The sequence below is a fragment of the Ochlerotatus camptorhynchus genome, unplaced genomic scaffold (assembly GCF_037179485.1).
Source record: "Ochlerotatus camptorhynchus isolate MF236.1 unplaced genomic scaffold, CSIRO-AGI_Acam_v1.1 ptg000477l, whole genome shotgun sequence".
Lineage (NCBI taxonomy): Eukaryota > Metazoa > Arthropoda > Insecta > Diptera > Culicidae > Ochlerotatus > Ochlerotatus camptorhynchus.
The window spans coordinates 246,480-260,546 of record NW_027040963.1 but is presented as its reverse complement, the minus strand read 5'-3'; the positions used below and the strand labels follow the sequence as shown (position 1 = coordinate 260,546).

The following is a 14,067-nucleotide window of genomic DNA, read 5'->3' as shown; positions in this document are numbered from 1 at the left end:
TTGGGATATTTTCTGGTGTTTTATTGATCATTTGGATGCTTTTTAAGGATCGTTTTTCAACATTTTATGGATAGTTTTATCAATTCTAAAGGTGCATACTTAGGGCTGCCATTCACAACGTGTAAAGTTGAAGCTGAGAGTTCAATCGACGCAAAAAGGATTCCGTTGCACGTCGTTTTCTAAGAAGGAGAAGGTAAAATAATGTTATCTCCATTTTCTCTTGACCGATTGCAGACACGAAGCGACTGCTTCCAGCATTTATGGAAGTTTCGGTTGCGTTCGGGTTTAAAGCAAAACTCATGAAACTCAATTTTCCCAACACTGGTTCTGTTACTATAAAAAAACGGAAAAATGTTACACTTAAATGGAAACTAAAAATCGCGTGCAAAAAAAAAAAGATTTTATTTACCGATGCACGTTGCCAAAGCCAAACCTCAGAAATGCACAGAAAACAAGTAGCAAGGGGGTAGGTAAGGTCATGTTTTGGTTTCTCTAATGGCGTCTAAAGTTATAAAAATGCTATTTGATGATATAAAACCATGTTTAATTAGAAACATTTCAACAAATTTCACAGGAATATAACCATAAATGTGTAGTTCAAAAGCTCTGGCTTTTTGCTTTCCAAAACCGTATGAAAATCTGATGAAAAATGATATAGTTACTCATGATAGTATGTGGTCAATTACCCAAAATCGTTTTTTTTTTAATTATAGTCACTTTAACGCTCTTGGGTTATTTGTGACATGTCGGGGGATGATCTTTGAATACGTGACTTTGGCGTGAGAGGTATGGATGCTTACCTCTATGCCGGGGTTACCCCGTAAAAATATCGCTTTATTAACAATAACGTTAAACTTTGAGGGTGCAAGAACAATTTTAAATGTGTTTTAATAGTGTACTCGACTAGATTTGCAACCTTGCAATAGGTCACTTGGAAAGTTTTTTGATGTGTATCACCGTGTTATCATAGAGGTAACTGAGACCAGAAGGTCCCGAAGAAACGTGATCAACTTCTTGGCTCAGCTCTGGTACTATCTTCGGTCCCAAGCTAATCGATGCACCCCTCGAAATATAAGAAAATCCACGGACCCCACATTTTATCTGTCAAACTTTCATAGCGAATCAAAACAAACATAGTGTAGTACTAGAATTTTGACTAGAATGGGTTACGTTAATCGATTTGATTATTGGGACCAATAGGCTAGTCAAGTAGTGAGCCAATTTAAAATCGTTAGTTTCCACCGGTTGGTGTTATGAAGCCTGAAGTTCCTCGTGTGCTTTCTATAGCTTCTAAAGTAGCCAAAAAGTTGTGTTGGAACTTTATATGCACTTTATGGAACTTCAAAGTGTGTTTTATTGTTGAATGCGTAGCTTTTGGTCGCTTTTTTTTCCTTTATTTGTTTTCCGTCGATCTTGTTTTCCGTGCTGAGCACCAATGCTACCGACGTCTGGGAGGCAGTTCCCACACCTGGACCTTACCTAACGACTCATCAACTCATGAACCGGGAACCAACGGCATTACTTCCCTTGCGAAGGAAGGCGTGATCAGAGATGTTATGCCTCAGAACATCCCGGCGGCACCGACTGGGATTGAACCCAGGCCTGCTGGGGTGAGAGGTAACCATGCTTACCACTACACCACTAGCGTCGCTAACTTTTGGTTGCTTGGGAGGTAAGTACTGTCGGAACTTTATTTGAACTTTATGGAACTTGAAAGATCTGTCGTAACCAGTCTTGTAAACGGTCACGGTAGTCGACACATTTTCTGTGATAATCGACTGCCTTTGTCTCCGACACTTGCAAAACAAGCTGTCATAGTACAGTATCAAACTAAAATGTCATATGACAGGCTGTGTCATACGACACTGTTGCCGAAGACCGTCACGAATGTATGTATTTTAGTTTTTCTCATAATAAGAGCTGCTGATGTTGTGCTTGTGTGAATTCTGAAAACAGCAAGCAATAATGTCCTAGTCATAACATTTCTTATCAGAAATGGTTTAATTTATACCAATTTGAGGAATTAGAACGAAATCACACATGTCATATCATAGTTATTTGATCATTTTATTTTTGCTCGAATGTTATTCTACCGTTTGTGTTGTGTACGAGAGACGATGGTAGAGCATGAGTGAAGGAATACAAACAGACTGTCGCGCACGACAGCGAAGCGAGTGTAGTAAAAAACGTCAACCATGTTAACCCCTGGTCGTAACTTTATGGAATCTGAAAGTTCTGTCAGAAATTTATGTTGAAGGTTCTGTTGGAACTTTATTTGAACTTTATCGAGCTCTGACGTGAGTTTTATCGTTGAATGTGGAGCTTGAATATTTTTGTATGTATCAAATTTTTCTTTGATTTTTCATGATTTTTTAACACCAGTTCAATCAAGTTTGGTTTTATGTGAACATCGGAGAAAAGGAAAATAAGACCACGTAAAAAATGGTCTAAAATACATAAAACTTTCCCGGCTCAAATATTTTTGGTTTAAAGTGGTGTAAACTAGGTTATTCATTAGCAAAAGATTTGTGTGCAGTGTATTTACATCAGAAAAAAATATATAAACTTGCATGGTTGTTAATTAAAATTTTAAAGTTGATAAAAAATAAATGCAATTGTTATATTAATTATTTTACAGTAGCCCAACAAACAATTTGTCCTGGTTAAATTGCAAATAAGCTATTTTTTTTAGCTGAAGAAGCATAATTTTGCTTGAATAAGCTCTTATTCTGCCTTCAATGTTTTTTGGAAGGCTAAATAATTTTGTTGAAAAAATGTTTTTTTTTTATAAGCTCCAGAACTAGACTGGCCACGTTTATTTGGGAAATTTTTTTAATCATTTTTTTCAAACATGCAACCTCCAGATTTGTGTCATGAAGTCAAAAGTCCACTCGCTAAAAATATCAACTCATTTGCTTGTAACACGAGCTGGCGCTTTGGGTTAAAAGTTTACATGAGGATTTTAGTTGGAATGTATAGAAAAATAACAATCCTTCACTCTTTCGTGGATAGAACTCAGGTTCAAACTCGATTAGGCTCAGAATTTCAGCACATGTAGCCTAAACTATAAGAAACAATTTTGCAGGAGTAGTACCAATAGACTGAATGAATACAATAATTACTTTTCTCATATTCGGTAAGTTTTCCCTGGACAAACCTGGAAAAACCTGAAAAAACATGAAAAAAAAATACTCATCGCTGAGCTCCTGCACTTTATGTGATTTATGAGTAAACTAAACTCAAATTTGGGTCGTTCTCTTGCGCCGTGTCAAACCCACAATGTTTCAGCAGTTTTTGATGCAATACGGTCTGGCGCTTTGGTTTAATGTTATATACATACTTAATCTAGCTCGGTAAAATCTCCAACAGCCGATTACCTAGGCATTTACTTTTGCTGATATCTGTTTGCTAGCTGCAGCAAAATGTTATTTGTTAGCTGAGTATCGGCAATTGTTTTACTGAATCTCAGCAAAATAAATTGCAGAGCTGCTCGGCTGTTGGAATCTCGGCGAAACAATTTAAGTGTGTACAGCCGATTTTTGAACTTAAAAAAAATCGATTTTTTTTTACCACAACCACGGTAAAGTGGATCTCAGAATTTCTTAAAAATTTGTAGTTTTGTTCCTTAACCATATATGTACATGTTAGGGAGGACCAAAAAGTCGATCAGAATGATTTTTTTTCTTCAAATATTCATAACTTTTGAATCGCTGCCAAAGATCAAAATATCAAATTCAAGTTAATTAAACATAAAATAACTAGTCATGTTTGTGTTTCTCCATGTGGAAAGTTAACGATTTACATAGTTCAGGATGCTTCACGTCAAATATCAGACTTAAAGTGGTCTGTTTATACGATATATATCGTTGATTAATACCCAAGTAACATTTCAAGCTAACAGCAAGAACACAACCTGGTTGATTTAAGGTGTACAAAGCTGATTAACACATGACTGAATATATAGTTGATTAGTAGTGCATATAGCGAATTGTAGCCCCATAATTAAACGTCAATAAATTAGCTGATCTAAAGCGTCGGAAGTATTAACATTTGTATTCCTGTATTTTGATTGGTCGCCACTTTATAAGGCACTGAGCTCTCAGACCGCATTCCAAAAATATTACTCAATTCTGGCCTACAAATGTCAATATTTGTTGTTTACTATTCTGGATTGCTGTATAATACTCCTCCGGTTGCTATTATTCAACTTAAATTTGCCTTTCTTCAAGTTAATAATCATACCTTTGGCCACACAAATGCTTAAGTGGTCCAGTAGGTAGTTTACACCTGTGAATCAGCGACTGCTGGTTCTAATCCCAAAATGTAAAGTTAATTTTTAGACTTATAATAAAAATATAAATATTTAAATCCAACTAGTCAGCAGACAAGGTAAAGCAGTCCCATAAAAAATAAAAGAAGAACAAAGATTAACGTGGTTCGTGTACAATAATTATTCAAATTAAAGCTGAATTAAAAGCGTTGAAACAACACTTGTTAAGTATCAAATTGTTACTTTGGTGTAGAAGATACTCTAGTGTGGCATAAAGGTATATTAGTGTGGAATAAAGAATGAATAGAATCGAGTGAGCGTTAAGCATGATAGTCCGTATGTAAACTGAATCTCATTGGTTCGTGAATTTTGATAGGTTAGCAGATATGAGGTACCTATGCTCTCATCCATTGCAGGTCATGGCAATTCATATTTACCATCCATCAGATCATGACAATTCATTTTTACTATCCATAAGGTTATGGTAATTAATTTTTACCATCCATCAGGTCATGTTAATTAATTTTTACCATTCATCAGGTCATGGCAATTCATATTTACCATCCATATCAGGGCATGGTAATTCATATCCAAACCATCCATCTCAAGTCAGGCTTAAAAAATGTATTTTTTTTTTTATTTTTAACGTAGGACTACGTCTTTTGGCTACATATTGGGGGTGCAATTTCAAAAAACCAAAATTGACAGCATTTCGAAAAGTGGTCACATTTTGACCACATATAACTCTGTCAATACCAGATGGATTTTAATTCTAAACAAACCAATCGATTAGAAATTTTGCTACAAATCTGCTAAATTGAACATTTTATTAATTTTCAATAGGTCATTACTGAAAATTACCCAAATGTCCAACTGTTGCAATAGTGATCAAAATTATCACCGATTACCTGTTAAAAGCTCATTCCCTAACACAGATTTCAAAATCGAATTTGATCCTGTCTCTCTGGACGGTGCTTATTTACCACGGTCCATAACTTTTAATGGCACATTTTAACAGTCAGAACAACTAATTGCATCTAAGTTTAATGTGTTTCATTGATTAATCAATCCATTGAATTGGTCGATGAACCAGACGAAATAAAACAGCCAGTTAAAAGTAGTTGTATATTTGAAGGTTTTCACCCAATTTCATTAGATGAACTAAGAGTTATTTGTTTCTCATTAGGAAAATAATAATGCTAGAGTTATTCAAGATTGCTTTCATGTCATTGGCTACATCTTTCTGGACCTTATTAATAAATCATTGCAGAATGGACATGTGCCACAAATTTGGAAGGAATCCTTAGTGGTTCCTGTTCAAGAAGTTGCTGGAACGACTAAAGCCGAAGAGTTTCGTCCTATCAACATGTTGCACACATTAGAGAAAATTTTAGAACTTGTTGTTAAAGGTCAGCTGTTGGAGTATTTAAATAGTAATAGTTTGTTGATACCAGAACAATCGGGATACCGGGAAGGTCATTCTTGTGAAACTGCGTTGAATTTGGTATTGACGAAGTGGAAAAATAACTTGGAGTGTAAAGATACGATTGTTGCTGTTTTGTTGTATCTGAAACGCGCTTTTGAAACAATTTCTAGGGCCTTATTGTTAAGATCAATCAAGCGCTTTAGAATTACGAGTACTGCATATAAATTTTTTGAAAGCTATTTGTCTGACAGAATTCAATGGACTGTTTTTAATGATTTTGTTTCCAGTCCCGTGGGGAATAACCTTGGAGTTCCCCAGGGAAGTGTATTAGGGCCCCTTTTATTGATTATGTATATTAATGACTTGCGACGTGTTTCACGGTTTTGCGACCTTAATCTTTTTGCAGATGATACTGTGTTATTCATTGCAGCTAAGGATTTAGAAATTGCCGTCTCACACTTGAATGAAGATTTGCAGTATCTAAGTAGATGGTTGAAGTGTAAGCAGTGAGTTAGTAGTTAAAATTAAATACAAGTAAAACTAAATTTATGGTAATTTCGCAGAATTTACTAAATGAGAACGTCTCTGTTGTAATTGACGATGAGATGATTAAACGTGCAACAACATTAGCAGAATTTAAGAGAAATTGCATTTCACACGTTAAAACTGTCTTTTGAACGGTTATCCAGTGATTTTTTTTTTAAGAATTGACAAATTATGTATCTTGACGAAGTTATTTTTAATGGATTATTGTGTATGGATAGCTGTTATAACGACTATTTAATAATTATTGTAGCACTGCAAAAACTAATTTGTTCGCCACGATGGTGATGCTGGATTTTTGATATTTGATTTAATAGTAGATTATTTAAAAAAAAAGTAGTGTACAAAGGTTTGAGCCTCGCGCGCGTTATACGGATATAGAGGACAGAATTTAAAATTAAAAAAAAAATGCAATTTTGAAGTTAGTAGTAAGTTTTCAGGCAAATGTTGGGAGTTCGTGAGCATTCCTGCCATTGCTGAAAATTATGATAGCATCAGATTGCGGGGTTGCTAGTGTAATAGGATGCTTTGTTGATTGTTCACTAACTTTTGATTGCTTGTAAAACTTATGAATATTTTAGGTGGACAAAAAGGCGAACTAAGACGTGGACGCCTGAGCTTTTCCACATTTATATCGCTGTGAAGCAACTGTAAACTCTAGAGGGAATTTATATCTGTAACTGAAACCAGTTCGATTTTGTTTGCTAACCTGGTTAAAATGTCATATTTAATTATCTTAAAGATAAATCGTCCAGCTCAATTCTTTGTAGGGGTAAGAGGTGGGACCATCATCATCATCATCATTACTTTTTTTATCTTAAATTTTATAAACGGAGTTCAACCTTTTCTGAAGTGGTTCATACCTAGTGCAAACTTTTCTGTTGAGTGATTGAATTATATTTAATGTTAGTCTGAGTTTTCCTGATGTGATTTAACTAGCTTTTAACGTACACACTACGAAAAAGTAAAGTAAATTTCGTTTCCCTGAGACCGGCACATATAAGCGGCCCTTTTGACATAAGAATCAGTTGAAAGCAACGAGAAAATCAATTCAATCAAACGTTCTCTTTGTCGACTTGCATATCCGGAGTGATTTGAGATTTGGGCGTAATTGTTTTTGTAAACAAACACGCCAATCGCCGATTTAACGTGAATAAAAGCTCAATCTCATAAACAAACTATACCAAATGATAAAAGAATCATTCCTCTACCTCATAATGTTATTAGTTTTTGAGATTGAGCTTTTATTCGCAAGAAATCGGCGATGGACGTGTTTGTTTACAAATGCAATTACGCCCAAATCTCAAATCACTCCGGATATGTTTCGGTTTGAGAACACTTAATTTTACATGAAATGTTTATTTACGTTCCATGATTTACGTCCAATATAGATAACGTCTCGTGTAAAAGTAGTTATTTCTGAGTGTGTAGATCCCAATCCCCTAGACTCCTTCCTCGTTCTTATTAGATTCACATCTTTTAAACATTAGGCTGAGAATTTTAAGGAATGAACGTTTGTGTTCATACCTGATGAAAGATTTTTTTAATTAAGCACAATTGTTGAGAAAATTAGGTTTACATCCACAAATGTACGCAACATGTTGATGGGACGAAACTCTTCGGCTTTAATCGTTCCAGCAACTTTTTGAATAGGGACCACTAAGGATTCCTTCCAAATTTGTGGCACATGTCCAGTTTGTAATGATTCAGCATTAAAATTATCTACTCTAGCCGATTTTCCTAATCAAAAACAAATAACTCTAAGTTCATCTAATGTAATTGGGTGAACAACTTCAAATCTACAACTACTTTTAACTGGCTGTTTTATTTCGTCAGGTTCATTGACCAATTCAATGGATTGATTAATCAATGAAACACTGTCTACAAAATAATCATTAAACTTAGCTGCAATTAGTTGTTCTGACTGTTCTAATGTGTCATTAAAAGTTATGAACCGCCGTTTGCAATTACTAGGTTTTAATAAAGATTTAAAAAATTTCCATAACTCTTTGCTGTTTTTTTGATGCTGATCAATCTTCCTTTGAACATATTCATAACGAGTTTTCTTTATCGATTGTGAATACTAATTACGAGCAATTGTGTACCTATTCCAATGATTGTCATTATTTGATCTACAAAATTTTTTGTACCATTTGTCCCTTTTCCGTTTAAGACGCAAAAGATCCAAATTTTACCAGATGTTCGAGTTCTTCATAGAAACAAACTTTTGCTCAACTAGTTGATTGAGCTGTAGATTCATCTAAGTTATCGGCCGCGAATGGAAAATCCACGCTCCTTTCAACAAGATTCGAAACAGCTTGCTTAGAATATTTCCTCCAGCACTTCAATTTTACAAAATTATCGTTATCGTTACCATGGGCTAAGGCATTAATAACTAAGGTCTCATGAATTAATATTAAAATCACCAGCCAATATATTTAATTTACTAGAATCAAGGAATGTCTTGAGCCAGTTCTCTAAAACTTCAACAAAATGCTGGTCACTAGAACTGGGAGAATGATACATAATTACCCATCTGCATGCCACGTACAACTGTAATGCCCAAGAACCAGTTGCCATCAATAACTTCGTTGATACGAAGGTCGAATTAAACTGATTATTTGACATAAATAGGAACACCACCAGTGTGTCTAGAATATGATAAACAAGCAGAAACAATATATCCCGGAACACTATACTGATCAAAAGTTTCGGTTTCTACAATATGAGTTTCAGATAATAAAACTAAAAGAGGACGTTTTTCCTCAACAATCTAACGTAATGCTACGTAGTTTGTTGACAACCCCGCAATATTCAAATACAACAAATCGAATTGATTCACATTCCTGGAACTTGGCTGCTATTTATTGAAACGCAAGCTGCTTTTCTTCTGATCAAAAAGTCTTTTATAGAGCAAACATTCCGATCAAAATGCGGCATGGTTGACGTTCAAGTTCATTTTACGTTCTTTATTTATTTTCAAACAATTAATACATTTCCATAAAGTTGACGTACATTCCGACGTTTTGTGTTGTGGGCTGCACCTAGAGCATCTCTCACAATTTTTGCAATCCATGCTCTTGTGCCCAAATTCTCCATATTTGATGCATCTCAACACATTAATCGCGGGAACTATCGAGCACCGATCGGTGTCAAGTGTCGGTTCACTTCGGAAAACTTTCTACACTTTTTGAAAAGCTAGTTGACCTAAACAAGATTGCGTCCTTGCCGAATGCCAAAGCAGTTAACAAGTAAAAAGCTTGGATTCAGTTCGGAAATAGTTAAGTCAATGCAGGAATCCTTGGATTAATTTTGGAACGGGATTAAATCAGCTAATGTGGCCTCACTCCAGAAAATTAGAAACCAATTCTTTCAAGCTTGGGCTCGGGATATGTTGGATCACTTCAGGAAAATTTTGACAACTTTAAAAAGGATTGAATAACATAACAGAAGTTTAGACTCAGTTAATAAAATGATGATGACTTATTCGAAAGTTGGAACTCACTTCAAAAAAGCTAGGACACAGTTTTGAATCTGCTTTTAAAAGTGTTTACTCAATGAGGAATTTCTTGATTCGTTTCTGATTTGGTCTCAATTCTAAACCAATTTTAAAAAGACCGGATTTTGCTTGGAAATTGTTGAATCACTTTAGAAAAAATTGAATCATTAAGTATCATTGCAGCAGGTTTGTAAGTTGATAAATTTACATCGAATGCAAAAATCGGGCGACTACTGTGGGCTCGGCACATTGTAACAATATCGGATAACGACCCAATGAAAACGGTTCTTGGTAGCGACCCGACTGGAACAAGGTGAAGATGTGCGCAGTGAATAAGGTTTACTTAGTAAGTTGCCAAACAAGATTAGGAATGATGTTCGATGAAATCCGTTTACAACAACTGAAACCGGCTGATCTGATTTCAAGGACCTGGCATGCTGTACTGGTCTAGTACCAATTTATGTAAACATTTTGTAAAAGAACAAGGTGATATTCTACAACATAATAAAATCTAGAAAAGCGAGTATCAATACCCAAGCGATACTCGAGAACAAAAGAACTATCCTGTTCTTTTTATCGGCTGATCCGTTTCCTAGACGAGTGTGTCGAAGGGAAGCAAAATCGGAGCAGCTCCAGGAGTCCGTGATGATCCGTGATATCGTCATCCGACGCTTTCCAAACGCGAATATTGTTCTACCCGACATGGTTACGAATAAAAGTTTGTAAACAACAACGTAACAACAATTAATCACTTTTGAATCTACACTTCGATACCCAGTGCATGGAAAATAAATAGGGGAAATGGCTCTAATGTTGACCTATGGATCTAAGATTGGGCCCATCGCTAAAAATCTGCTATTTATCAATTTTATCTAGATGAACGCGTCATTGGATCGGTACTGGATATTTTTGGTCGCTATTGAAAATGTAGTCGATTGCTGAATTTATGTATGCACACTTAGATTTTGTTTCCGTGTTCGGTAAATTTTACCAAAAGCAGAACAGCTGAACATTCGGTAAAACTTTGACCTTCATTTTAAAGGCTTTTGAATTTGAAAATAATATCAAAACATGTTCAGCCTTTTTTAAATGATAAAATCTTGTCATTTTAGTGGAGATTTAGTTTCAAAGTAGCTGAAAAGCAATTGAATTGAAGTGCATAAATTTTACCGAAAAGTTCAGCTGTTCAGATTTTGGTAAAAGTTATCGAATTCGGCGATAATTTCTAAGTGTATGGGCCTAAATTAGGACATTACATCCATTTCCCCTTATGCCCTGAAAGTTTTTTATTTCGCCTTTTGTGATATTCCAAACCTTTGAAGGGGGGGTTGACAAAAGAAAAACTTGAAATTTGTTACAGCCTAATACACTGAAGTCTTTTTTTACACGGTTTTTTTTACGCGGTTTTTTTTACAAGGTTATTTTTACACGGTTTTTCTCGATTTACACGGTACGTTTTTAACGATTTCTCGACAACGATACAACCTATCGACTTGATTCCAATAACATTATCCGTTTCAAGCTATAGGTAATCGAATGGCATGCTTAGAAAAAAAAAAAATTACAATTTTTGGTGTAAATACAGAAATTTTTAAAATATGTCTGTATGGACCATAGCATGCTATAATTACAAATGGCATCAAAATCCGATTTTTTTAAAGCATGTGAAAAATCAAAATCTCGTAGGTTTTTTTTTACACGTTTTTTTTATCCCCCGTGTAAAAAAAGACCTGAGTGTACCAGAAAAATGTTCCCACAATACCATTCCAATACATAATTCTGCAAATACAATAATAACAAAATACCCCACAGGTATTCTTTTGGTATCCAAATATCAATTTTTGCTATTTAGAAAGTATTTTGCATACATTTTTTGGTATTCTACCTCTTATGTCAGTCTGATAAACTCCAAATTTTGGTATCAGTTCAGAATTAGGTAGTCATAAGTTATTTTCTCCTGTAGGTTGTGCATAAAAGTGCTGCGGTTTTCTGAGGGGAGAAGTGCTGTATTAAGCAATATAATAACATTTAAAATCATTGTTAAAATTCTTATTTTTAGGCCATCGATCGCGATGACGGTGTTCACGGTCAGATAAGCTACTACCAAATTGGTGAAATCAAAAAAACACTAACTGAAGGATTGGAAAATGTGCAAAAACCACCGTTTCTGGTCGACCGCCGAACCGGAGCTGTTCAATTAAATTTCGACCCACAAAAGGGCATGAAAGGCTATTTCGACTTTAAAGCTTTAGCCAACGACAGCGCCGGTCACACAGACGAGGCTCATGTATTCATCTACCTGCTGAGAGAGGATCAAAGAGTAAAGTTTGTCCTTCGTTTGCAACCAACAGAAGTGCGGGAGAAAATTTTCACTTTTCGAGAGTGAGTAATTTAGTGAATCGAATTTCACAATGAAATAACTTTTCGACGTTTTCCGGATTTTCAGCGTGCTGAGTGACGTGAGTAGCAGTATCGTAAACATTGACGACTTTAGAATACATGAAAATCGAGACGGGTCCGTGGACAAAACTAAGACTGACTTGTATCTTCATCTGGTGAACCGGCAGGATAATTCGATTTTGGAGGTTTCGGATGTATTAAAAATTGTAGACCAAAATATCGAAAAGTTGGACGAGCTGTTCAAAGTAATTACTCTATTGGGTTTGAATTGTTTCTTTGTCGTTTTAATGATGTGCCAATGTTTTCCTCTCTAGGAATTCAACGTTCTGGACACCCAGGCATCAGAGGCCTCATTTTTCGTGGCAGAGTTATCGGGCACACCGGTGGTAGTATGGTTATTCGTGTCCAATTTGTTTATCGGAGCACTACTGACGGTTGTGTTAGGATTGTGTGCCTCGCAACGTGCAAGCTATAGGCGACAGTTGCGGGCTGCTCGTGTTGCCAATTACGGTAAAATAGCGCGTATTTGATTAAAGCTGTAACTTCAAATGACTCTTATTTCTATCCTTAGCAGTAGCCCATTCGGATTTGGTGTCGCGAGGTGCTTTGAATTCAGTACCTAATACAAACAAGCACAGTATTGAGGGCAGCAACCCAATTTGGATGAAAGCATACGAAAACGAGTGGTTCAAAAATGATGACGATCTCACTAAGAACATTTCCGGACCAGAATCGATGGACGACAACATCATAAACACAGATGATTACGTATCAAAAATGTATAACACGGACAGGTATGATATCGTGAAGCAGTACAATTTATATTCTCAGATTGATAAGCTAACAAATGGGAACATACTCACCAAAAAACTGGAAACTACGGAGCTTTAATTTTTATGAGGTATGGTAAAAAATATAACTCATCAAAACGTTTCACCACTGTTGTAAACATTTTGTGCTGAAAGAAAATCCCACTTGAGTGGAAGCACTTAGTCTGTGCGTGGTCATTTCTAGTTAATTATTTTAAATTATAAAACATATTTTTGAGACATTGCTTAGAAATTTATCTTACTTTTCATAGGAGGTGACTGGAGCTTTGCTTTCGCTTTCTGCCGTGCTTTCTGTGTATAAAAGGATTAGGATCTTTTCAATAGTTCGATGAAGTGCATAGATGTTCTGATATCATCGTAGAATTGAGTGAAATTAGAAAAAATGGAGCTTGGATGAAATTAAGGAAGCATCGTAAATGTTGATGAAATTTTCTTAAACTCAGTGATTTTTTAAAATGTTTAGGGAACGTTGCATAGGTTACAGGATATACTTTCAGATATTCTCGTATAAGTTATTGGATTTTCTTTCAGATTTTCTCCCTAGACCGCATGAAGTATTCAAAAGATCTTGAGTTGGCTGAAAATATTCAGGATCAAGTATTATTCTGCAGATATTAAACTGTTTAAACATACACCTCCACACCAACCATTATAAAGAGCCTAGATGTTGTTAACAAGTTGTGTAATGTCGGTTTTGCACAAACCGAAGGCTTTTTTTTTTTTCCTTTGGTTTGTTTTTTCCGTCGATCTTGTTTTCCGTGCTGAGCACCAATGCTACCGACGTGCCAGGAAGGCAGCTCCCACACCTGGACCCTGCCTATCGACCCATCAACTCATGATCCGGGGACCAACGGCTTTACTTCCCATCCGAAGGAAGGCGTCATCAGAGATGCTATGCCTCAGAACATCCCGGCGGCACCGACTGGGATTGAACCTAGGCCTGCTGGGGTGAGAGGTAATCACGCTTATCACTACACCACCGGCGCCGTTGACAAACCGAAGGCTGCCAATGCACAGTGTTGCTTTTTGCCGTTTTCGCGTGCTTTTTTAATAGCTTCTCAAACATTGATTTTAGGGGTATAGTTTGTTCAAAAATGTT

At 35.9% G+C, this 14,067-nt stretch overlaps 1 protein-coding gene across 1 annotated transcript in view; it reads left to right on the top strand.

The window, feature by feature from the left end:
* Cad88C (cadherin-88C) overlaps window positions 1-13,050 on the top strand; it is a 119,143-nt gene extending 106,093 nt beyond the window's left edge. The window contains exons 11-14 of the mRNA XM_065235384.1: window positions 11,798-12,120; window positions 12,185-12,383; window positions 12,453-12,648; window positions 12,710-13,050. Of these exons, the coding sequence (XP_065091456.1) occupies window positions 11,798-12,120; window positions 12,185-12,383; window positions 12,453-12,648; window positions 12,710-13,029 (1,038 nt within the window). The 3' untranslated portion in view covers window positions 13,030-13,050. The remainder of the gene's footprint in view (window positions 1-11,797; window positions 12,121-12,184; window positions 12,384-12,452; window positions 12,649-12,709) is intronic.
* Window positions 13,051-14,067: the final 1,017 nt, after the last annotated feature.